The 24,334-nt window shown below is 42.7% G+C and overlaps 1 protein-coding gene across 1 annotated transcript in view; it reads right to left on the bottom strand.

Annotated features, from left to right (window-relative positions):
• The window catches only part of ZNF106 (zinc finger protein 106), a 102,433-nt gene that overhangs the window by 4,554 nt on the left and 73,545 nt on the right, over nt 1–24,334 (bottom strand). The window contains exons 14-22 of the mRNA XM_085862712.1: nt 17,890–18,029; nt 14,132–14,266; nt 12,031–12,147; nt 6,555–6,746; nt 5,980–6,042; nt 3,392–3,511; nt 3,185–3,253; nt 714–785; nt 417–560 (exon numbers count right to left, since the gene is read on the bottom strand). Of these exons, the coding sequence (XP_085718838.1) occupies nt 417–560; nt 714–785; nt 3,185–3,253; nt 3,392–3,511; nt 5,980–6,042; nt 6,555–6,746; nt 12,031–12,147; nt 14,132–14,266; nt 17,890–18,029 (1,052 nt within the window). The remainder of the gene's footprint in view (nt 1–416; nt 561–713; nt 786–3,184; nt 3,254–3,391; nt 3,512–5,979; nt 6,043–6,554; nt 6,747–12,030; nt 12,148–14,131; nt 14,267–17,889; nt 18,030–24,334) is intronic.

Genomic DNA, 24,334 nt, shown 5'->3' with positions numbered 1-24,334 from the left:
ATATTATCAGAATCCAAAGGTATTTCCAAGATCGGATCATAAACCTCGTAAATAGATTTTGAAAATGGACGATTTTGCAACTTTGGAGTGTCCTTGACGTTGACCTTGACCTTCAATCGCGTCAAAGGTCATACCGTCGTGCATCCCTCATCGACATCTACCCACATACCAAATATCAAGAAAATCGGAAGAAAAAAATGGGGACGTACGTACGTACGGACATCGAGACTGATTTTATTAGGTCATCTCTTTAGAGATGACCTAAAAATATACCTCATAAGGGTTGGTTTGCAAGTCGGGTACTCCCTGTATTGCCTTTTAAAATAACTGGTGGAACACGAGTGATTCATCACTTGGTGCAAGTTTTGATTGTAGCACATGTTTCTGGGACCAGGAATAGCTCAAAGGTGACTCACATTATCGTTTTCTTCAAGGCAGAAATTTTTTCCACAAGATTTCCAGAAGCAGGTTGCTTGCAGCACAGATGTCGGCATGTGGTCCATTTGGAGGTGGTCTTTCAGGTGATTCAAGGCTCCAAAGATGAACAGGCATCCCTGCCACTGGACACAACCCAGCAACCCACTCAATATTCAAAGCTTTGTGCATTAGTTGCACTTTCTGTAAATCCACTACCAGTTTTACAAGAAGTTTCTTTTTTTTTCTCTCTCCATCTCAGCTTGGCCTTTCAAATTAGAGCTCAACCAGTCACTCACCCAACAACGGTAATTCTGCATCAAGTCCAGTTTTGTCGCCTGCACCATCCCGTTGTAACAGCCGGTGTAAATCTGAGGAACAAAATGGAGATGCCAAAGGCTCAGTGACAAAGCTAACTATGGCAAACTTGCCACCCTGTAAGGATTTAAGAAGCTATCTCCACAGTCTTGTCAAAACTAAAAATTCAGAAAAGCACTCCAAGAAATCTCAAACCTGGCAAACAAACTCCAACCAAGCCTCTGCGTCTCATCAATAAATGTGCATATAGAAAATATGCTCCTGTTTGAATAACTACCTTTATTCACAGTTGGGTCCTGCCAAAATATTGTCCATTTGTACAGTATAGTACAACTTCCCATAACACCTTAACGACTTGGCATCACATCACATCTACATACGCGATGCCGAACTGGTTGTGCCCAAAGGTGCCCGTGAAAGGTTGCAGGGATCTCCCTAAGCCTCATATCCGAGACATAATTTCAAGTGTTTGCGTGTTTATTTGTGCATCTGTATGTTACTCTTTCACAGCCGAACCATATCACCGAGAGGCTGCATGTTTTGGAGGAAGGTATTTCAGAATCTGGGCAAGGTTTTAAGCTACCACAAGTTGGCCTTGACATCCGTTTTGAGGCCACCAAAGGCCACTAAAAAGTGTATATTGGGATGTCTGGTCAGGCAGTGCTGGCGTCAGCCCGCAGGTAAAAGGTAATCACCATGAGGACAATAACTCCATAACTTTTCAATATCTAACACACCCTGAAACCACCACTGGGAAAGGCTCACCAGCGTGAGCAATAACCCCAGACATTTTCAATGCACATGTGCTGGAAACCCTGACAAGGTTTTTTTTTCGTGCAGTGCTGAGTACCCAGACCAGCATCAAATATTGTGATTATTTTCTAAAATAAATAATTGAGCTTTGAGCAGACACAGTATGGCACGGCCAGTTATGATTCATAGATAAACAGTGGAGATACAAGGAAACCTTTTTCAAACTCGGTAGTATTCAAAGAATACCTAACCTGCGCAGTCTTGAGGACTTTGTACAAACCAACTCTTTTTGTTTTTTAAGGTTTTTTTCTTCTTTTTTTCTTTGATCCAATATGTCTTTCACACCACATGACCAATGACATCATCTTTATCAAACCATATTTGGGACCAATGACATCATCTTTATCAAACCATATCAAACCTTTATCAAACCAAACCATGGGTAGTTGTTCGATTAGTTAAATTTTGTATTGATCGATTAAGCAGTTTCTCCTATGAAGATTTTCCCTTCTGCCAGACCACGTGACACATGATGGTCATCTTTATGAAAATCCTGTTCAAATTTCAAGTCAATCGGACGCATATTGACAATTTTAGAAATTTCAAACTATGTTGACGTTTTGGCCTATGTTGACCACAAAAATAATTGGTAGTTGAATTCAATGACCAAATGTGCAAATCCTCTTCAAATTTCAACTCAATCGGCTGAAAATTACCAATCTTAGAAATTCGGCCTTTGTTGATCTTTTGACCTATGTTGACCTAATTTGACCTCAAAAATAATTGGTAGTTGAATACAATGACCAAATGTGCAAATCCTCCTGGCATTTCAAGTCAATAAATCGCATGAAAATCATCAATTTTAGAAATTCGGCCGATGTTGATCTTTTGGACTATGTTGACATCAAAAATAGTTAGTTGGTGGTTGAATTCAGTGACCTGAAATGCAAATTCTCTTCAAATTTCTCGTCGACCTTTTGACCTCTTGTGACGTCATCAATAACACAATCAAACTAATTTTATGATCAAATTGTAGCTTGGGTCAAGACCTCTCGATTGATTGCCAACACGTATGTTTCCTTTTAAGCTGACCCCATGTAAATCCTAAATGTATTTCCCCTACCCCTAATTTTTAAGCCAAAATTGTTGCGTGCAAAAGTTCAAAGTTTGGGCCAAAATTTGGGTTTGTAAGAGCTTTTGCCGAGCACACAACATAGAATCTATGAGGAATGGATATATCCATCAAAAAAAGTACATTCAAACAAAGTATGGAATCCATCCCCACGTCCATAAGGACTTTAGGGCCTTGGCTCGCCTACTATGTGGTCAAATACCCATCAAAACAACAGCAAATGTACCAATCTAAAAATCAAAGTTGTCTGCCTTGCCTTTTCAACATCCCTTTTCAATACCAGTGGTGTCGTAAAGTTTGAACATAGACTTTGAAACAAAACTTCCACATTTATAACAAAGAATGGCAACAATGCTCTTCAGCAACGTGTGACACAGGGAAAGCTTTACCACCAGTAGAAAACACTGAAGGATGTAGGAATTAGAACAAGAGACAATGATATATATATAGTGGTAGACAGTGAAGACACTCAGTTCAAATCCTATATTGCTGGCAACTGTGTATTTTCACATGACTGAACCAACCAAAATGTGTTGCCAGAAGGATGATGGTTGAGGTGACACTCACCACACTCTTGTGTACAGTCATGCACATGACCATGTCCTTGTGCCTGTGAACTTGCAGCCGGTCATGGGTCTGGAACAATTTTTTATTATTTTTAATGCGCATACAATTTTAAAACTGAAGTGAGGTATACATTGTAATGTAATGCAAATTATACTTCAATTCAATTTTGGAAATAGAGAGTGAGCAGGACGTGACCCCAATATTCACCTCGAGGTCAAACACACGAACAAGGCGGTCGAGACAGGCCGACAGCAACACCTGGCCCAGCACACAGACTGCCATGACAGTGTGCCGATGACCCTTGTAAACTCGCAGCAACTGGCCCGTCTGCAAAGGTATGTGCACAGCTCAACCACATTGCACAAAGACCAGTTACTCACAAATCTCTCTGGAGTGATTTTGGTCACCAATCACAAGATTTGATGTGGTTTGAAGAACAAAGATGGAAGGTGAAGCGAGGATGACAGGGATGGTAGGGATGTGTGGGAGGCACCGCGAGAGAATTGAAAGGTTTGGAGTAGACAAGAGAAGTAAGGGGGGGCAGACGAAGGGACTTTCATCAACATACAGTGAGTGCCCTTAGAAAGTCTGCACCCTCTTTCAAAATTTTAACCTTTTGTTGCATTATAACCTGGAATTAAATTGCATTAAATCAGACTTTTTCCAACTTTATTTACACATCATAACCCAGAACTTCCAAGTGAAAAACAAACCCTACAAATTTCAGAAAATTAATTTAAGATGCAAAGCTACACTATCTTGGTTGCATAAGTGTCCACCCCCCTTATAATAGCAATTGTAAACTATCTCAGGTGTAACCAATTACCTTCAAAATCACACCCCAAGTTCATTGGCCTCCACCTGTGTTAAATTGTCATGATTCAGATTATTTCAGAATAAAATCAGCTGTTCCTGTCAGTTTCCTTTGCTGGGTTGTGCATTTCACAGCAAAGACCTTTCAAAGACCATGAGCACCAAGGACCTTTCAAAAGACCTCCAGGATAAAGTTGTGGAAAGGCACAGATCAGGGGATGGTATAAAAATATTTCAAAGGCCTTAAATATCCCTTGGAGCACAGTCAAGCCAATCATCAAGAAGTGGAAGGCGTATGGCACCACCAAGACCCTGCCTAGATTAGGCTGTCTCTCCAAATTAGATGACCAAGCCAGGAGGAGACTGATCAGAGGGGCCACCAAGAGGCCAATGGCAACTTTGAAAGAGCTACATACTTTTATGGCAAAGACTGGTCACTGTATGCTTGTGACAACAATATACCAAGCACTCCACAAATCTGGCCTGTACAGCAGGGTGGCAAGAAGGAAGCCATTACTCAAAAAAGTCCACCTTGAGTCCCATTTGAGGTATGCAAAAATAACCAATCTGGAAATTCTGAAGCCGTGTGGAAATTTTTTTGTGGTCTGACGAAACCTTTTTGGCCTAAATGCAAAACGTTACGTTTGGCACAAACCCAACACAGCCCATCACCGAAAGAACACCATCCCTACTGTGAAGCATGGTAGTGTCACCATCATGTTATGGGGATGTTTCTCATCAGCTGGGGCTGGGAGACTTGTCAGGATAGAAGGGAAAATCCATCCATCCATCCATTGGGACCATACTCTGTGCAGAACGTTGGTGCTGCCTAAGCAATCTCCTTGACTATTGGGCACAATCCTGGACGGGTCGCCACTCCGACACAGGATACCAGCATGCTGGCACTCATTTTGCCAACCTCAGAAGGATGACAGGCAGAGTGAACCCCACCTGGTATTAATTCAACAGCAGAATGGGATTTGAACTCAGGATCCAAGGATCCCAAACCCACCACCCTAACCATGAAGCCACCACCAGGCATAAGCGAAAATGGATGGAGCAAAATCTGGAAAAATCCAAGAGGAAAACCTGCTGCCCTCTGTAAGAAAGCTGAAATTTGGACGGAAGTTCACCTTTCAGCATGACAACGACCCGAAGCACACAGCCAAAGCTGAAAGCTGTACTGGAGTGGCTCACTCAGAGCTCCGACCTAAATCCAATTGAAAATCTGTGGAATGACTTGAGGATTGCTGTCCATCAACGTTCCCCACACTACTTGCCTGAGCCTGAACAGTTTTGTGCAGAAGAATGGGCAAATGTTGCCCAATCAAGGTGTGCAAAGTTGATAGAGACGTATCCCAAAAGACTAACTGCTGTAATTGCTGTCAAAAGTGCTTCCACCAACTATTAATCCGGGGGGGGGGGGGGTTGCACACTATGTCTGGTGTTGGCTTAATGGTTAGGGTGGTGGGCTTGGGATCCTGAGTTCAAATCCCACTTGGCTGTTGAATTCATACCAGGTGGGGTTAACACTGCCTGTCACCCTTCCGAGGTCGGCAAGATGAGTGCCAGCATGCTGGTAACCTGTGTCGGAGTGGTGACATGTCCAGGATCATGTCCAATAGCCAAGGAGACTGCTTAGGCAGCACCGACGCTCTGCACAGTGTATGGTCCCAATGGATGGATAGAGACAAATCTAAAGCAAGATATTGTGGTTTTGTATTTGAAATTAATTTTCTGAAATTTGTAGAATTAGTTTTTCACTTTAATTCCTGGCTGTAAGGCAACCAACGGTGAACATTTTGAAAGGGGGTGCAGACTTTCTACAAGCACTGTAAGATCTCAGGAAGGAAAGGGGGGGGGGAGGGAGAAAAAAAACTCTAAAAAATAAAATAACCATCGACTACACTCCATAGAAACGACTGTTGAAACAAACAAGTGGAAATCCATTTCTCTTTTTAAGATGCGCAGGTCTGACTTACGTGGATGTTGTATGCATGTACAGAGTGGTCACTCGAGCCGCTGAAAACTAGGTCGTTGACAACCTGAGACGATGAGATTTGGATGGGGGGTGGAGGAGAGAGAGAGGAGAAGAGGAGGAGAGGGGGAGAGGGGGAGAGGGGGAGAGGGGGAGAGGGGGAGAGGGGAGAGGGGGAGAGGGGGAGAGGGGAGAGGGGAGAGGGGAGAGGGGAGAGGGGGAGAGGGGGAGAGGGGAGAGGGAGAGAGAGAGAGAGAGAGAGAGAGAGAGAGAGAGAGAGAGAGAGAGAGAGAGAGAGAGAGAGAGAGAGAGAGAGAGAGAGAGAGAGAGAGAGAGAGAGAGAGAGAGAGAGAGAGAGAGAGAGAGACAAACAAAGCCAGCAAATTGCTCAACTCCCACCATAATCAAATATCGATCAAAATATGCGAGTTTAATTATTTTCAAGGAAAGTGAAACAAAGGGGTATTGGCATATTCTTGACATGTTTAAAAATAACCATGACATTTAACTGTGGTGTCACTCAAGATATACAATTGTGGCAATTCTTTATTTTCTGTCCTTCCCAAATGTGATCAGAACCTGCATGCAGAGCACAGACTTGTTGTGCCCTTTGAGGGCACGAAGGAGCAGGCCGGAGCCAGCATCCCGCACAGTCACCGTGGTGTCATATGAACCGACCAGCAGCAGATGCCGGCTGCCCTCTTGCGAGGTTGCCAAGCAACTCACAGCTCGTGGACCGTGGCACTCGAACGTGTCCAGCACTTTGTTTGACTGAAGATCAGATATCGCCGTGAGAACAGGGTTTGCAACACACATCACATCTCAGAGCATTTGAAAGCATGCCACATGCCCATTATCAGTAAATACCACAAAAAAACAGCTCTCTTAACATGCTGCAAAACAATGCATTTGGCATATGACCAACTGGAAACTCCAGAGATCAGTGATGAAGAAACGAGAACAGCACTCGGTAGAGTGCATACATCTGCCAGGCTGAACAGTTTACGTTTTGTATCCCACTGGTCGGCCGGATCTGAATCCTGACCTGAACCAAAATCTAATCGGCTTGCTCTTGTCACCTCACCAACTCATCCACCAAGTTCTGTCATAACTCGTCCACAACTTTTTGAGATATCATGCTATATATCATTTTTAGCGCAATTTCTCAATGGTGAAGAATCACTTAAAAAAAGATATTATCCAGATCCGGACAAACAATCAAACAAACAGGAATTAATACGTAACCTCCGTCCACCTTCGGTGGTTGAGGTAAAAAGCAGGATAAAGTGAAGACAAAAAAGCAGGAAAGAGTACAAATGTTTTCTTGGGAGTGACTCATCATAACATAGACGACGACGTATCTCAATTTCAAAACTAGAACGGCACTCGTAGATCGCATAGGTCTTGCCTCGCGCGTGAACAAAAATACCATCGTAAACTGAACAAGCTATTATTATGGCCCACCGTTATGGCCCACATACCCATATCATATCATCCATGCACCCTAATATGTCACATCGTTTCTTGGCACAGGTTATAAACGTCACAAAATTTCATTCTTCACTCATATCCTTTCGTAGATCAGATATATGAAGTTTCAGATAAAGATATCAATTCGACCAATTATGGCTGGAATACCTTTTCACCGAAGACATCATCGTTATCATCCTATATACCCCATGGGGAGTTGACATAAAAAGTTGTGACCAAAAATATTGACACCCTTGCACTTTATTCAAACAATGCACCATTTCTTCCAGAAAAATGTTGAAATTAAAAAAATCATTTGGTATCCACAAATGTATTTCTTTGGTTTGTAGTGGAACAAAACAAAAAAAGCTAAAAAAAAAAAAAAACGACTAAATCTTAGCTTATTCCACACAGAAATCCTAAAATGGTCCAGACAATATAATTGGCACCTTTTAGAAGTTCATAGAAATAATTGAATTTCAAGCAGGTGATTCTCCTTTACTTTGGAATTGAACTTACCTGTGGTGAGTTGCAAGTGCCTGCAATCTAAAAACCACCCATTCAACCAGTTTGAATGGAGAAAAGGAGTCATTCTGCTGTTTTGTGTCACTGTGTGTACCACAATGAGCATGGAGAAAAGAAAGAAAACCAGAGAATTGTCTGAGGAGGTCAGACACAAGATTGTAGCCAAGCATGGACAATCTCAAGGCTACAAGTCCATCTCCAGAGACCTTGGATGTCCCTGTGTCCACCATATGCAATGTTATCAGGAAGTTTAAGGCCCATGGCACTGTCGCCAACCTTTCTGGACATGGCTGCAAGTGAAAACTTGATCGAAGATTGCACAAAGGATTGTTCGAATGATAGAGAAAGCACCTCGATCAACTGTCAAACAGATTCAAGCTGACCTTCAGACACAAGGTACAAGTTTCAAATCGCACCAACCGTCACCAACTTAATGATAGGGGGTTATATAGTAGGAGACCCATGAGGACTGGAGAGAGAGAGAGAGATAGAGAGAGAGATAGAGAGAGAGATAGAGAGAGAGATAGAGAGAGAGAGATAGAGAGATAGAGAGAGATAGAGAGAGAGATAGAGAGAGAGATAGAGAGAGAGATAGAGAGAGAGATAGAGAGAGAGATAGAGATAGAGATAGAGATAGAGAGAGAGATAGAGAGAGAGAGATAGAGAGAGAGAGATAGAGATAGAGATAGAGATAGAGATAGAGATAGAGATAGAGATAGAGATAGAGATAGAGATAGAGATAGAGATAGAGATAGAGAGAGAGAGGACATAAGAAAGCCTGACTGGAGTTTGCCAAAACACCTAAACAAGCCGAAATCCTTCTTGGAGAATGTCCTGTGGACAGATGAGACCAAATTGGAGCTTTTTGTTAAAGCACATCATCTCTGTTTATAGAAAACAAAATGAAGCCTTCAAAGAAAAGAACACCTTCCCTCCAGTCAAACATGGAGGAGGTTCAGTGATGTTTTGGGGTTACTGTGCTGCTTCTGGGACTGGGTGCCTTGAATGTGTGCATGGCGTCATGAAATCAGGTGATTACCAAGGTATTTTGAAGTGCAATGTTCAACCTAGTGTCAGAAAGCTGGGTCTCCGAAGGTCATGGTCTTGCAGCAAGACAAGGACCCCAAACACACCCAGGAATAGTTCAAGACAAAACGCTGCACTGTTCTGAAGTGACCAGCAATGAGTCCAGATCTAAATCCCATTGAACACCTGTGGGGAGTTCTGAAAACAGTAGTTGAGAGAAGGCACCCTTCAAATCTGGGAGAACTGGAGCAGTTTGCACAAGAAGAGTGGGTTAAACTGCCAGCAGAGAGGTGTAGGAAGCTCATTCATGGCTATAGGAAGCGCTTGACTGCAGTTATTTTGTCCAAAGGCTGTGCTACCAAATATTAAGTGTAGTGTGTTAATAATTTTGTCAATGTCATTTCTTGTTATTTTCTGATTAAAAAGGACTAAGTTCTGAATCAGAAACAAAGGTTTTTTTTTTTAAACAGTGAAATAAATAAAATGTTTCAACAGTGAAATTGAGCATTGTGGAGACCAAATACTTTTGCCAATTTCAACTTATTGTTGGAGAAAATTGTGAGTTATTTGAAAAAAAAAACAATAATGCAAGGGTGCCAATATATTTGGCCATGAATGTATGCGAAGTTAAAAAAAATTTCGGTGAGCGGTTTTGGAGAAAATGATGTTTCAAAATCGAATTGTTTTGTTCTCGCCACATAACCAACTCATCCATAGAGTTTTGTCATAACTCGTCCACAAGTTTTTGAAATGCAATGCGATATATCGTTTTTGGTTCTATCTCTCAATGGTGAAGAATCACTTTAAAAATTATTGTATTTGGATCCACCAAAATTCACCATCTTCACGGATCTTCACCAAAATTGAATCAATTCATCCTTGTCACCCACTGTCCACCACATTTTGTCCGAATCCGTCCATAACTTTTTGAGATATAGTGCAATATATGGTTTTTGGCCCTATCCTTCAATAGTGACGAATGACTGAAATTCATGGATCCAGATCTTCACCAAAATCTAATCAATTTGTCCTCGTCACACACCCAAGCTGCCCATCAAATTTAATCCGAACCCATCCAAAACTTTTTGAAATATCCTGACAAACAAACAAACAAACAAACGAGAAAAAGACATCGTGAAGAGCACGATACTTGCAAAATCCACCCCCTCCCCCCTCTTCAAAGGTTTCCATGGATATATCAAATTGTCCATTTCATTAAGATTAAAATTGACAATCTTAATCAAAGCTCAGGTCAATCGGATGAAAATTGATTTTTCAGATTGAAATTGATGATTTTAGAAGTTTGTCCTTGAGTTGACCTTTGACCTTTTGACCTCAAAAATAGTTGGTTTCCCAATTCAGTGATGCACTATGCAATTGCTGCTTAATTTTGAGGTTAACCAGATGAAAATTGATGATTTTAGAAGTTTGACGTTGGGTTGATCTTTGACCTCAAAAATGGCTGCTTTCCCAATTCAGTGATTGACTATGCAAATCCTGTTCAGCTTTCATGTTGAAAGGATGTAAATCGACGATTTTTCAGTTTGAAATTGATGATTTCAGAAGTTTAACCTTGAGCTGACTTTTGACCTTTTGATCTCAAAAATAGTTGGTTTCCAAATTCAGTAATATACTATTATGCAATTGCTGTTTCATTATCAAGTCAATCGGATGAAAATTGATGATTTTCGAAATTTGACCTTGAGTTGACCTTTGACCTCAAAAATAGTTGGTTTCCCAATCCAGTGATGTTATATGCAAATCTTATTCAAATTTTAAGTGAATTGGATGAAAAACGATTTTAGAAATTCGATCTCAAGATGACCTTTGAGCTCAAAATCAATAGGCTTCTCAGTTGAGACGACCTCTACAGCTTGGTAAAGTTTCATGACAATCGGTATAGAATTGTGACCTGTAGGTGATAGACAAACAAGAAGACGCCGTGCAGAGCACGATACTTGCAAAATCCATAAAACAAATTTGAACAAAAAATAATTAATGGTTAAATTAATTGACCAAAAATGCAACTCCCCTTCAAATATCAAGTGAATTGGATGAAAATTGAGGATTTTAGAAACACCACATTCGTTGTTGACTTTTGGCATATGTTGACCTTTTAACCTCAAAATCAATCGGCTTCTCAGTTGAGCCTGCCTCTACGGCTTGGTAAAGTTTCATGATGATCGGTTTATAATTGTGACCTGTCGCCGATAAACAGACAGAATAACAAAATCGACTGACCAATATACTTGAAAAATCTTCGATTTTGCAAGGAACAAACAAGAAAGATGCCGTGCAGAGGGTGACACTTGCGATATCCCAAAAACAAATTTGACCTTTAAAATAATTGGTGGTTGAAATCGGTGACCTGATATGCAAATCTTCCTCAAACTTCAAGTCAATCAGATGACAATTGACAATTTTAGACATCTGGCCGATGTTGAACTTTTGATCTCAAAAACAATCGGCTTCTTGCTTAGGACGAAATCTGGTGAAGTTTCGTGACGATCGGTTTGAAATTGTGACCTGTAAGCAATTGACAGACAGACAAACAAACAAACAAACAGAATAATACACACGGCCAACCAATATGCTTGAAAAATGTTCGATTTTCACAAATAACAAAAAGACAAACTTTACAGGGGTGAAAACATTACCCCAGTCCATTCGCAGATTGTGGAGGTAAAAATTCTCGAATCTGGATCTTCACCAAAATCGAATCAATTCGTCCTTGTCACACACCCAACCTGTCCGCCAAATTTCATTTGAATCTGTGCATAACTTTATGAGATATCCGAACAAACAGACAGATCGGGGAAAAACATAACCTCCGTCCACCTTTGGTTGAGGAGGAAATTAAGATCAAATTGTCATCAATATTAGTTGATGACATCTGGAATACAACTCGAGAGCAGCATGCTTACGCCTCTGGGACCAAGCAAAGAAACCTCAATTGAGCTTCTTACATTTCAACAGACAAACCAGTTATCCACAATGTTTCACAATCAAATATGCAAGGACTGTGCCTGGATACCTGTGTGCTGATGGAGACCACAGAACCATTGGCAAGGCCAGCAAACAAGATGTTCCAGCGTTCGTGAAGACAGAACACACGATCCAAAAGGGGAAACTCCTCAATGAGCTGGCCGTTCTGCAGGAACACAAAAATGCCCCACAACTACAAATTCATGTCGCTGAGATTTTCACCGAGCCCTGCCCTCCGCGTCGGACAATGGCAGATGTGAACACTGAGAACGGAGAGCTTGTCAAAAACATCAGAAGAAATTTCAAGAAGCTCATGAGCAGAAAGTGATAAACTGTCACTGATGTCATGTGAAAAATGTTAGAATTGTTACATTGAAGGGTTTGGGTTGAAGGGACTGAAATGTGTTGAAGTGAGCGAGACATGCTGGTGATTGATGTTGAACATAATTACAGTGAAGGAACGGTGTATCATAGCTGATGGTGCAAGGTGTGGAAAGACACAAAATATATGCTTTGGCACATTACCCACAATCCTTTTTTGGATATACAAAGTCAAGGCTCACGGAAGAGTTAAAACAAAGAATGGATCAGGATGTAACAGAATGAAAGGAACAGCAGAAAGAGTTGGGGGTAAAAGCCAGAAGGAGTGCTGAGGGATTAAAGAGACAGAGACAGACAAACAATGGATTGTGGGAAAGAATGAAGGGTAGAAGAGTATGCAGGAGATGGATAATATGGATGGATACAGGAGCAAACTTTTAGGAAGGAAAAATTGGAAACTTGGAAAGAGGTGGCCTTGGGGAGGGGTGGGAAGGGGGGGGGGAGGGTCGAAAAGTTCATGGTTTTGGATGGGGAGGACAATCTGAGATGGGGGTGAATAGCTGTCTTGGAGAGAAGAATGAGATTGAAGAGTGTGGAAGGTGGTTCCACAGGCAGGAGAAAAATTGAACGAATGAGTGGAGGCATCCGATCTCACCAATTTGGTGTGATCCCCACCAGTACCCCTCCCTCCCCAACTTTCTCCCACACAGGCACATGACCTTATGCACATAATTGACTGGTGTTTCAGAATGCATCAAATCTATGAATTCCAGCAAACCAGTGAGAGATGAGTCTCTGATACTGTATGAGAGGAGTGCAGCACCAAATTATTTCACAAGATACGAGTTGACACATTTGTTAGAAGGTTCCACTGTTGCCAGCAATGAGATCCCTTATTGAAATAGTCTTACACTGAAAATGTACAAAATATATAAAGTGTTGATTGAACAGCTTGGATCACATTGGATCCATCAAATTCCAAACAACACGAAAGTACTTCAACTCAAGTTTAACTGAAAAACAATTTGACTCAAGGTTGTTCTGCAGGTAACCTTCAAGGTTAACTGCAGTACAATCCTCACGAGACGTGCAAAAAGAAATACGGGGGGGGGGGACCACGAGGTTAAATAAACGATAGATATACCGGAAATAGCAAGGAGGTTGTCATTAAACATTATACTGTTTGCAATACCCCGACATTCGCAGGGATACATGCCTGAAAAATGCTGCGAATGTCGGGGAATTGTTTCAATAGGAAAAAGGGGGATAGGTTCCCGGCGGTTCGTGATGCATCAGGGGGAATCAAAAATTCCGTGAAAATCCACGGATGCACGAAGCACAGGGCTGGGAATGTTGAAGCACGTCACATTTTATCAACCACGAATCCACGGGGTCCGTGAATGTCGGTGTCCGACAGTGTTGTATTTGCGATGTGCAGTGAAACTGGTGGAAAGTTGTTCTTTAGTTCATATATTTTATTTTAAATCGATCTGACACTGGTGAAGGTCCTTCGACATGCACGGTATCACATGTGGGGCAAAGACACGAGGAGACGTCAGTGTACTTTTCCATAAATTGTGAGAACATTAGAAAAATCAGCACAATACAAGATTTGACTATGGGATCAAATTTGAATGCAACACAGGTCCACCTAGATTCTAGAATGAGGTACTCGTATGTGCACATTGGTTTTATGGACAAAGTCCAGGCTACTCTCTTTATGAAGCACCAGTGACACTTCCCCTAAGCCTCACTCTCTGAGGATGAGGACAGACGTGAACCTCGTGCCTCCGCCTGACTTCATCTATTTGTTTGAACAATCAGCAGACCTTGAGATTGCAGCAGCGGATGGTGTGATCACTTGAGCCAGAGTAGAGTCTGGGATGCAAGCCAGGTGGCCGGGTCACCATAATTTCGTTCACTTTGCTTGCATGGCCCTCAAACACTGACAGGCATTTATGACTCTGGGGGTGGGAGGGGTGGGAGGGTGGGAGGGGTGGGAGAGGTCACACTTGTGAGACAATTCAGGAATGCCGTACTTTTCCCTTTTACCTCTGTCTGCAGGCACTTACAACAAGTGTCATGGGCAGCAGCAATCTTTTTTGTAACAAAAGTCTACATCATTGTCCTATGTCACTTGCCAAATAGGTATATTGTTCTTTAAACGTTAAACAACAGACAACATAAAACAATAAAGGTGATCTAGATGTCAGTTTGTAACATGCTCGTAACTGAGCTTTCTGATTTGAATTAAAAACTCATGAAAATTGAAATTCTGATGACAAGTCACCAGAGGGCCCTGTATGTTGAACCACGGCATTCTTTGCGTTGGGTAACAAAGGGAATCCGTCTCGTCTCCATTTTGGTTGTGGACATAAATGATCGCACGGGATCATTAAATAAATAGCAAGCTATCTGGTGGTACCCTCGACAAATTTGTGACTCAGGATATAAATATGGAACAAGCATAATGGGCAAATGGCCTTCAATTATGCCTCAACTATCATGTAATAAAATAAACCATAAAGTCTGCTGTCAAGCTAAAAGTCTGCATCGTTTTCCATGGTGTGTCCGATAAACTATAGGTTAAAAATCCTCATTTTTCAAAAAAACCAAAACCTGATGAGTCTGCTGCAATCTGACAGTAAAACCAAAGCACAGGTAAACCTACACCAGGATGTAATTATCCAACTATCATTAATCTCTAAACGTCTAACCACTCTTCCCAAGACATGAGAGGAAGCAACAGCAAAAAACGATGCAGAAGGAAGTCGATTCATGAGAAGATGCAACACTTAGAATTTGGAGTTTGACTGAAGTATGAGAACAATAAATAAACTAGAAGGGCACTCGGGAGAGTGCATACCTCCGCCACGTAATTCCTGATCCACGAGAACATATCGAGCCCATTAAATTTTTGAAATATCATGCAATACAGAACCATATCGTTTTTGGCCCGATCTCTCAATGGTGAACAATCACTTTAAAAATGAAATAATTCTCATATTCAGATCCAGATCTTTGGATCTTCACCCCAATTGAATCAATTCTTCCATGTCACACATCCAACGTGTCCACCAGGTTTTGTCCGAATCCGTCCACAACTTTTTGAGGTATCCTGCTTTATATCGTTTTGGGCCCAATGTCTCAATGGTGAAGAATCACTATAAAAATTCTAGTAGTCGGATCCGGATCTGGATCTTCACCAAAATCTAATGAGTTCGTCCTTGTCACACACCCAACCTGTCCACAACTTTTTGAGATATCCTGTACACAAACAAACAGATAGACAGACAAACAGACAGAAAATGGTAAAAACATAACCTCCTTCACCATCTGTGGTGGAGGTAATAAATAAAACAAAAGACACCAACATTGATCAGAAATATATATATATATATATATATATATATATATATATATATATATATATATATATATATATATATATATATATATATATATATATATATTGTTACGAATTCGCGCCCGCCGGCGCGTGAGCGGCCGTGTACCTCTAATGGCAGCCGCGTCACCCACCGGACAGACAATTCAGTCGTGACCCTCCTGGAACTATCGCCAGGAACCAGTCATGGGTGGGGGTTTAACCTCACCACAGCCCAGTCCGCATTCTACCCGCGCAAAATAGGGTGAATCGCCGAATGTCGATGTACCTAAGTACCCACGCGGGTAACCTACCGAGGGGCTGAACCGCGAAGCAGGTCGGCCTGGGACACCAACCGCTTAAGCAGTCCGTTCCGTACTACAGTGATAACCGAGCGGTGTTATCGCCGACCTCGACGGATCCGATTCTCTTACCAGGTGTTTAAAACCCAACTAATGATTCCACGATGCAAGATGGCACTTTCAATAGGGGAAAGACGCAACGAACGGGGAACAGTTCAACAAAGCACATTTATTACAAGCACACGTATATACAGCCAATGCAGTCAATGACAGTCATGCACGTATGTACAGCCAACAATGAATAAAACACGGATACAGGCAAGAAAGCAATGAAAGCAATACCATCGACTCCAAGCAAAGGTTTATTCACAAGCACAGTCACTTAGGCAGGTCTACTTAATAGACGGCGCCACAACATGTATTCAAAGCAAAGAAATGGCCACCCCCATAGACAAGGGTGGCAGAGAGGGACCTGTAGACCGTATGTGGCGTAGAGCCTGGATGACCGGCCAGGCTCACGAGACCGAAGGGCCTTAACTGCACCCTCGTGGTGCGACGGTGGGCAGGTCACGACGTCTCGTTCCCACGGCAGCTAGCGTAGCCGCGCCTGATCTCGGGCCCCTGGCGTGGTCGGTGGGCTCTCTGTCCGCAGGCTCGTGCCACACAGCGGCAGAGCGATTGGGGGGAATGAACGGGGTTACCGGCGCTCTCTCAGCACGGATGCTCGGTAAAAGGGGGGTTGATGCTCTTTCAGGCGTTGATGCTCGATCAGCGAGTTGATGCTCGTTCACCCCGGACCGCCTTGGCGCTGGCAAGCTCTCCCTGGCTGTGGTCTCCACGTCGCCCTTTTCCCCGGCGATGGTCTCCACGTAGCCCCTTGGTTTGCCACCGAGTGCCCTTCCGCGTCCCTGCTCCGTTCACCAACTCACTGCCTCACGCTCTCAACTCCACTGTCTCAACTCTCGCTAACTCCCAACAACTCTGACTCTCTCCCGACTCGCACTCGCCCACCACAACCCTCTTCAACGGACCCAGATTCCGTAACCACTCGACCCCCTCTAGACTGCCGGCTCCACAGATTCACCACCGATCGACAACCCCAAGCTCCGGGCTCCACTCGGCTCTCTGACCCCTCCAGACTGCCCTCTCCAGATCCGATTTGACTGCCTCGAAGCTTTGTTCTGTTCGCCTTTATATAGGGCCGGGGAGACGAGATTCGACCTCTGCTCCCTGACGTTCGATGCCCGGGGGGAGGACGTGGTAGAAATCACCGGCGTGCACGATCTGACACTTGACCTCCGACCCCCGGGGAGCAGACGTGGTAGAAATCACCGATGCGCTCGTTTCGACAGCTCGATCTTCGACCCCGGAAAGCCGACGTCGTGGAAATCATCGACGCGCTCAGCAGCGAGAGAACCCTTGCCTCTGCCCGCAGTGATGTCGTTTGTTCAGATCCTGCCGCTGCTGGCGCGAATATGGCGTCGCTTCAGGAACGAAGGTGATACGATGTTTGTGGTGTGGGTTTGTTGGCGGTTGTGGAGGTAAAGAGGCGAAGGTGGTGGTGATTTGGTTGTTGAGTTATGGTTGGTCCAAAATAACGACAGAAAAAGAAAAATGGCTTCCTCAAAGGGTCGCAGCCCGGTGAAACACGAAGAAATCCCTTTAACAACGGTGGGGACCTATCTGAACACTCACTTACGGGGATAACTGATCTAAGGACCCTTTATGGTGTATTGCAAATTTCCACAGCCGTAACAATATATATATATATATATATATATATATATATATATATATATATATATATATATATATATATATATATATATATATATATATATATATTTAAATAAAAGGTGTTTACTGGCAAGTCTGAATAGAAAAGAGAACTCCAACGTACCACCAGGTCGTAGGCTCGCACAGTCTTGTCTGCGCCGCAAGTATAAAGGACATCCTCAAAGATCTGCAGACCACTAACGGCCATTGTATGTCCCTCAAAATGTCCCTCTGTGGGGTCTTGCTCTCCAGTGTTGTAGGAACCTACAACCAAAATGAGAATCAAACGTTTGAGTCCTATATCTTTCTCTATGAGCACTCCACATACGAGGTACGAGAATGATATGTTATCTGTATATCAAAAGCATAGTGGAGGGCATGATAATGAAGCAATGGAATACATTAACACTCAATCGGTAATGCACAGTTACCCCATTTACACCACAAATGACCAGGTTTATTTGATCCGGGTTCAATACAGTCTACCATAAGTGTGTTTGACACACTTCTCCTCTTTTGCGAAACAGCTACAAACAAGTGTCATTCGTTGACAAGCAATCTTCCATTTTTTTCCTCGACAGGATCGCGGCTCATGGAAGAGCAAGGTGACAGAGAGGATAAACTGACGGTAGAGCAGAGGGACAACTCTTGGACAAAATAATCAAAGCAACGAATGAACAGAAGAGGAGAGCAAGAGGAGGGAGGACAATACTACACACTAAGTACTGGGGTTGTATTAGGAAGGCTTAATGTGACAAATGCACCACAGCCAACGTTGAGTCATCATGAAAACCACCCCCCCCCCCACCCCTTTACTAGCCCTCAGCTAATTAGCATGACACTTCCGCCGATGTTTGGTGATTCATTTCCACCGATTCATTGTGGTTCATTTCAGTTCCATTTCCGCCTACTCATTATTCATGGTTCCACCAATCATGTAATCCCATTATTTCTTTCTCTCAACCAATCAACATTTAGGACATTACATTGTAACTTTTTATAAGTGAGAGTTTGCTGCTTCTTCATCTGCTTGCGGTTTTACCCTGAGGAGTGCAAGTCAAAAAGCTTTGATGATGTCTATTTCATTGAAATGCATAGTTAGATTTGTTAGGGATTAATTATATTGCTTGCATGACTAAACGCTTGGTTTCCTTACTTGTGTGTGCCTTTTTTGGTTGATATATGCAGCTGTGGATTCCGTAGCTTGGGTTTGGCTTTTGATTGACAAATGTATCTTATCTTGTAAAATGCATGGCTTGCCACATGCTTTGTCCTGTTCTTTCTTGTGTAAATCCTGCTTGTTCAGCTACTCCCTAAAACATCACTCTGGCCACAGGATGCTGTTCAGAGCTTTGTAATGTTAAACACTCCACCAGATTATTTGACATTGGAATGTTTGCCCTCTCAGTAGTGGAGCCACTTGGAATATGGGATTGCTGAGTATACTCTTATCTATGCTGGGAACACGGAGGAGTGATTTTCTGCATTTTAGTACTGTTTGAACCTTGTTTCAGCCGATTGTTATCTCACTTGAGACCTTGAGGAAGATACTCCTCCTTATCAAGAGACTGACCACAACTGTTGCTTTACCTTATCTTGTTTGTTCAATTATCTCACTCTCTGTCCCCCACTTGTCCTTGCTTTAGTATAAAAGAGCTCAGGCTGGGGCACCGAGTTAGAGAAGGTGTCAGCATTGCTCGAGTGCCTCTCTCCATACGTATACTTAAGTAATTCAACTCTGTTATAATAAATGGTTCAAGGAATCTTGAGTGAGTTTTCTTACACACTATCAAACACACATCTCAACACCCTACAGACCATTCAAAACAAAGCCCTTCATGTCATCACAGGTTCCCCATTAACACCATCCATTGTACACACTACACAGAGAGGTAGAAAATGCAAAAAAAAAAAAAATCAATAAATTCAAAGACCACTTGGACATGAGAGGTGCACAGTTCCTTGCAACAGCAAGTGCCAACCCTAATCACCCTTGCCACTACATTTACAACCACCCTCAGGCCTCTAGACACATGAAAGCGACACCACAAAGACAGTGCAGTGCAATCTCCAAAACATCCCCCCCAATGAAAAACAAAAACTACAAAAAAACAAAACAAAACACATCCACACCCAAATCACCATTAATGCAATCAACAAACCGGGCCGAAACAGTATCCTGGGCAGTAAACACCCACCCATCCATGACACAGACCAACTACTCTTCAGGTCCGATAGTGTTCACCTTACACGCTTCCACTATGGACACCACCCAAAGCTCTTACACTACAAACATGGACTCGACGACACCACTGACGACTGCAACCTCTGCCAGGCCACCCCACACACAGCAAAACAAATGTTTTGACTGCGCAGTCCTGGCTCCACTTAGACATGAGCACATCATCATATATGTGAGGGATCTCTGGGTCACTCCTGGGAGATCGATCGGTTATCTCCATGCTGCGGGCCTGTTTGAGCAAGACTGACTGGGGCAAAACAACAACAACAATGGAAATGGCATCAAGGAATACTCAGCTCAAGAAAAGTCAGAATGGCTCAACATTGCATTTGCCTCCAAATTTGTTCCCAACCCATCTCGCTCGATTGCAATCTTACTGTCTCATATCCATTGTCGCCAAGGCCTGGTATCTTACTCATCTAAGAAGGCAGAAAAAGTTCTGTCCAGACTCAACCTTTATTTGCCAATGGGCCCAGATATCATTAATGTCAACGTCCTCAATTCCTGCTCTGCTGCCCCAGCTTCTACATCTGTACTCTTCAGCCTGTCCTCCTTTGACCACCTCCCATCTGCATGGAAGTCAGCAAACATCACTCCCATCCACAAGAAGGGTTCAAAACAGATTTTCTGAACTATAGGCCAGTCGGCTTATTTTCAAGTACATGCAAAGTCTTATAATCCATCCTTGTTGGTGATGTCAAGTCTTTCCTCTTTTCAAAGAGCCCGATCTCTGACCATCAGTTTGGATTTTGGCATAGCTACTCACCTCATGCTGCTACCCATCTCCAAGCAATGGTTTGAGGTTCTACATCTTCAATGTGTTGCTATCAATACAACCCTCTTCTCTCCTCCCAAGTGAAAGCTGGAGGACCTCAAAGCAGTGTCTTGGGCCCATTCTTGTTCCTCATCAAGATAAACCATCACTCCCATGCTCTGAAAACCCTGTCTTCCTTTTTTACAGATGATTCCACATTATGTCATACAGCACCTCATTCCACTGACAGGCAGACAGCCGTTGTATCCTTCTCTGCTGATCTGGAATAACAGATTAGATGCTGGTCGGAAAAATGGAGCACGTCTTTCAATTCAAATAAAACAAGGCAATGTTTGTGGATCTGTTTGTCCTTTCCTCATGGAATCGAAAACGGCTTGGCCGACTTCCACCATATTTTGCATTCATGTGTGGAAGAAATAATTATATTAAATGTACTCAAAATTGTAATTGTGCTGGTGTTTTATAAATTTAAGTTTAATGCTACAAGTCGAATTGGCTGTCAGTTATCCTTCCCTTTGCCAAGAGTCTTTTTCCCTAAATGTTGATAAAAAAAGAGTCTTGTTATGGGACGAAGTGACCTGGGCTGATAACAGCAAACTTTTGCCGTAATTACATCATGTGCTTCTCACCTAGAAGACACGTACTGCAGTTAGAGTTGACAGCCCCTTCGCCTCTCCCATGAAAGTATAAATGCCTTGAAATGTAATGTTGTTTTAGTGCAAGCACGTGTGATGTATAGCATCTCAGTGGCTTGTACTCCTTGGGACTGACCAAGTACCAAGTAATAATAAAACTCTCTGATGTAATGTATTTTCACGTTGTGGAAAGTGAATTAATCGGGTTGGTTTAACGGTTAATGTTTAAGTAAGAATAAATAAAATAGAACCAAATAATATTGCAACAAATGGGGGTTCTCAAGTTAATTGTGTGAAGTGTACGAGGGAACAGGAACACGATACATTTAAAACCGAGTTGGCGAGACGTTAAACCCTGCAAGGAAAATAAGATTCCACAACAACGCAAGAATTCTACAACGATCACTACGAGGTTTGGGTGAAAAAAATCCTCAACACATGCCCAAGGTACTCAGGGTCAGATCAATGGTGGGTAATTCCATGGGAAAAGTTACCTGGTGGCTATTTTTTTAAAGTACATTTTTCATTAAACCTTATATACCATATGACAGATCACGAATTGAAATGATTGAATTTTTGCAATATTCGCTTCATCAAGCAGTGTCTGTATATTGTGGTGGCATCTCCGGACGTCCGGATATTAATAAACGTCCAGAGATGTTTCGTCCGTTATGCTCAGTTGTTACGTCCGTTACATTACATTTGCCATGGTACTGCCTACTCGGTATCATTAATTCCTCAAATAAATACTGGGAATACAATGACGTACCAATACCAAGCTGTTAGACCAGATTTAGTTTTCTGTTGTAGAACATTTCACAGAAATTTGTGAGCAAAACGATCATCATGCTAAAGCGGGTATTTTGACGGTTACGTCTGTTAAGGGGCTGTCACACCTTGACGTTTTAGCCAGCGTATGGCAAGGTATCAAAATGTATGTAAAACGCTGGCGTACGCTGAACTATTGATGTTTTTTTTAAGTTTTGGGCATATAATAACGTGTTGGACGTATGCATAACGTATTAGTAACGTACACAGAACGTTTCAATCACGTATAGATAACTTATACCAACGAATGCCGAGCGTGTTGTCGGCGTTCACAACCTATGCCCAACGATAGTCTAACTTATGCATAGCGCGGCAGCGTATCGCCGACAATCACGTGGCGTCGACTATTAATAGGCTCCGGCTCGACGATTCAAATCATAACCGCACCAGACATCGAAGTGTGAAGCCGCTGTCACACCTTGACGTTTTAGCCAGCGTATGCTGACGTAAGAAAAATTTGCCGAACCAAGCTGGCACACGTCAAATACGTTATGGGTAAGTTTTGTATACGTTAAGAGCACGCTGGCATACGTTGTAGTACGCTGGCATACGTTGTAGTACGCTGGCATACGTCGTCATACGCCGAGTACGTCGAGAAATTTTCAGCATGTTGAAAATTTCTCGACGTACTCGGCGTATGACACGTTCCGCATACGCTGGCCATAAGTTGTAGGCACGTTACGCGATCATTGACACACGTTACTTGTACGTTACTCATAAGTCGAAACACGTCGAGGTAATGGTTAGCGTCAGTGTTCCAGACTCCGTTTTTTTTTTTCTTCGGTATGACAGTGATGTTGACACTTCGATTTCTAGTGCGGTTATGATTTAAATCGTTGAGCGGCATCCTATTAATTATATTATATTATAACCGCACTAGAAATCGAAGTGTCAACATCACCGTCATACCGAAGAAAAATAAAAAATAAAAATAAAAAACCAGGGAGTCTGGAACAATGACGCGAACCATTACCTTGACGTGTTTCGACTTATGAGTAACGTACAAGTAACGTGTGTCGACGTGTGTCAACGATCGCGTAACGTGCCTACAACACGTTACTCATAGGTTAGAAATAAGTTTCGGGTACGCTAAACATTACCTTGACATGTTTCGACTTTTGAGTAACTTACAAGTAACGTGTGTCGACATGTGTCAACGATCACGTAACGTGCCTATAACTTATGGCCAGCGTTATGCAGAACGTTTGAGTCATACGCTGGCATACGTCGAAAAATTTCAAGCATGGAAAATTTGTCTAACAGCTCGGCGCACTACGACGTATGCCAGCATACTACGACGTATGCCAGCATGCTCTTAACGTATACAAACTTACCCATAACGTATTCGACGTGTGCCAGCGTTTTAGCGAAATTTTTCATATGTCAGGCATACGCTGGTTAAGTCGTCAAGGTGTGACAGGGCCTTTACGAAGATTCATCATATCGTAGCACTCAGGCAAAAATTCTTAATCTCATATAATTACCATTTCCTGGCACCTTTGTGTTCACTGCACAAAGTAAACTCATACATTTGGAACGATAACCTTGTTCTTCATGAAATATTTTTGAGAACTGCCAATAAGTTCTGTCTGAATGTTACGTCCGTTACGGTGGAATTACCCGGGCATTAATTAACATTCCTAGCCCCTGCCACACAAGTGTGGGGAGATGATTTGCAATTTTCACCTATACATTTTGAATCATGCAAGTGGTTGAAACACTGACTCCTGCTGGAGGGATGGGGGTAATGTGGGTGGGAAACCATGCCAGAGGGTGGGAAACCATGCAGGTATTTACTCGGCCTGACAAATCTCGCAGTCTAACCCTGGTGCTTCAGAAGGTTGAGACTGTGACAACAACTCACCTATCTGTTTCTATGGTCAGCCACTATATTAGTCTGTTGAACATCTAAACTTTCGCCCTCAGCCATGACCTCTCCTGAGCTGATCATATCGTAATGCTCGCGCTTCCAAAGCCAGCCGCAGACTCGGCATCTTCAGTCTTTCCAAGTCATTCACTGAAAAAGCAGAAATACAGTCTCAAAGGCCTTTGACTGTAGGTCAACGGAGTACTGCTCTCCGCTATGGTC

This window comes from Eptatretus burgeri, chromosome 2 (assembly GCF_056783735.1).
Source record: "Eptatretus burgeri isolate ZD-2024b chromosome 2, Ebu_testis_v1, whole genome shotgun sequence".
Taxonomy (NCBI): Eukaryota; Metazoa; Chordata; class Myxini; order Myxiniformes; family Myxinidae; genus Eptatretus; species Eptatretus burgeri.
This window is presented reverse-complemented; position numbering and strand designations above follow the sequence as displayed.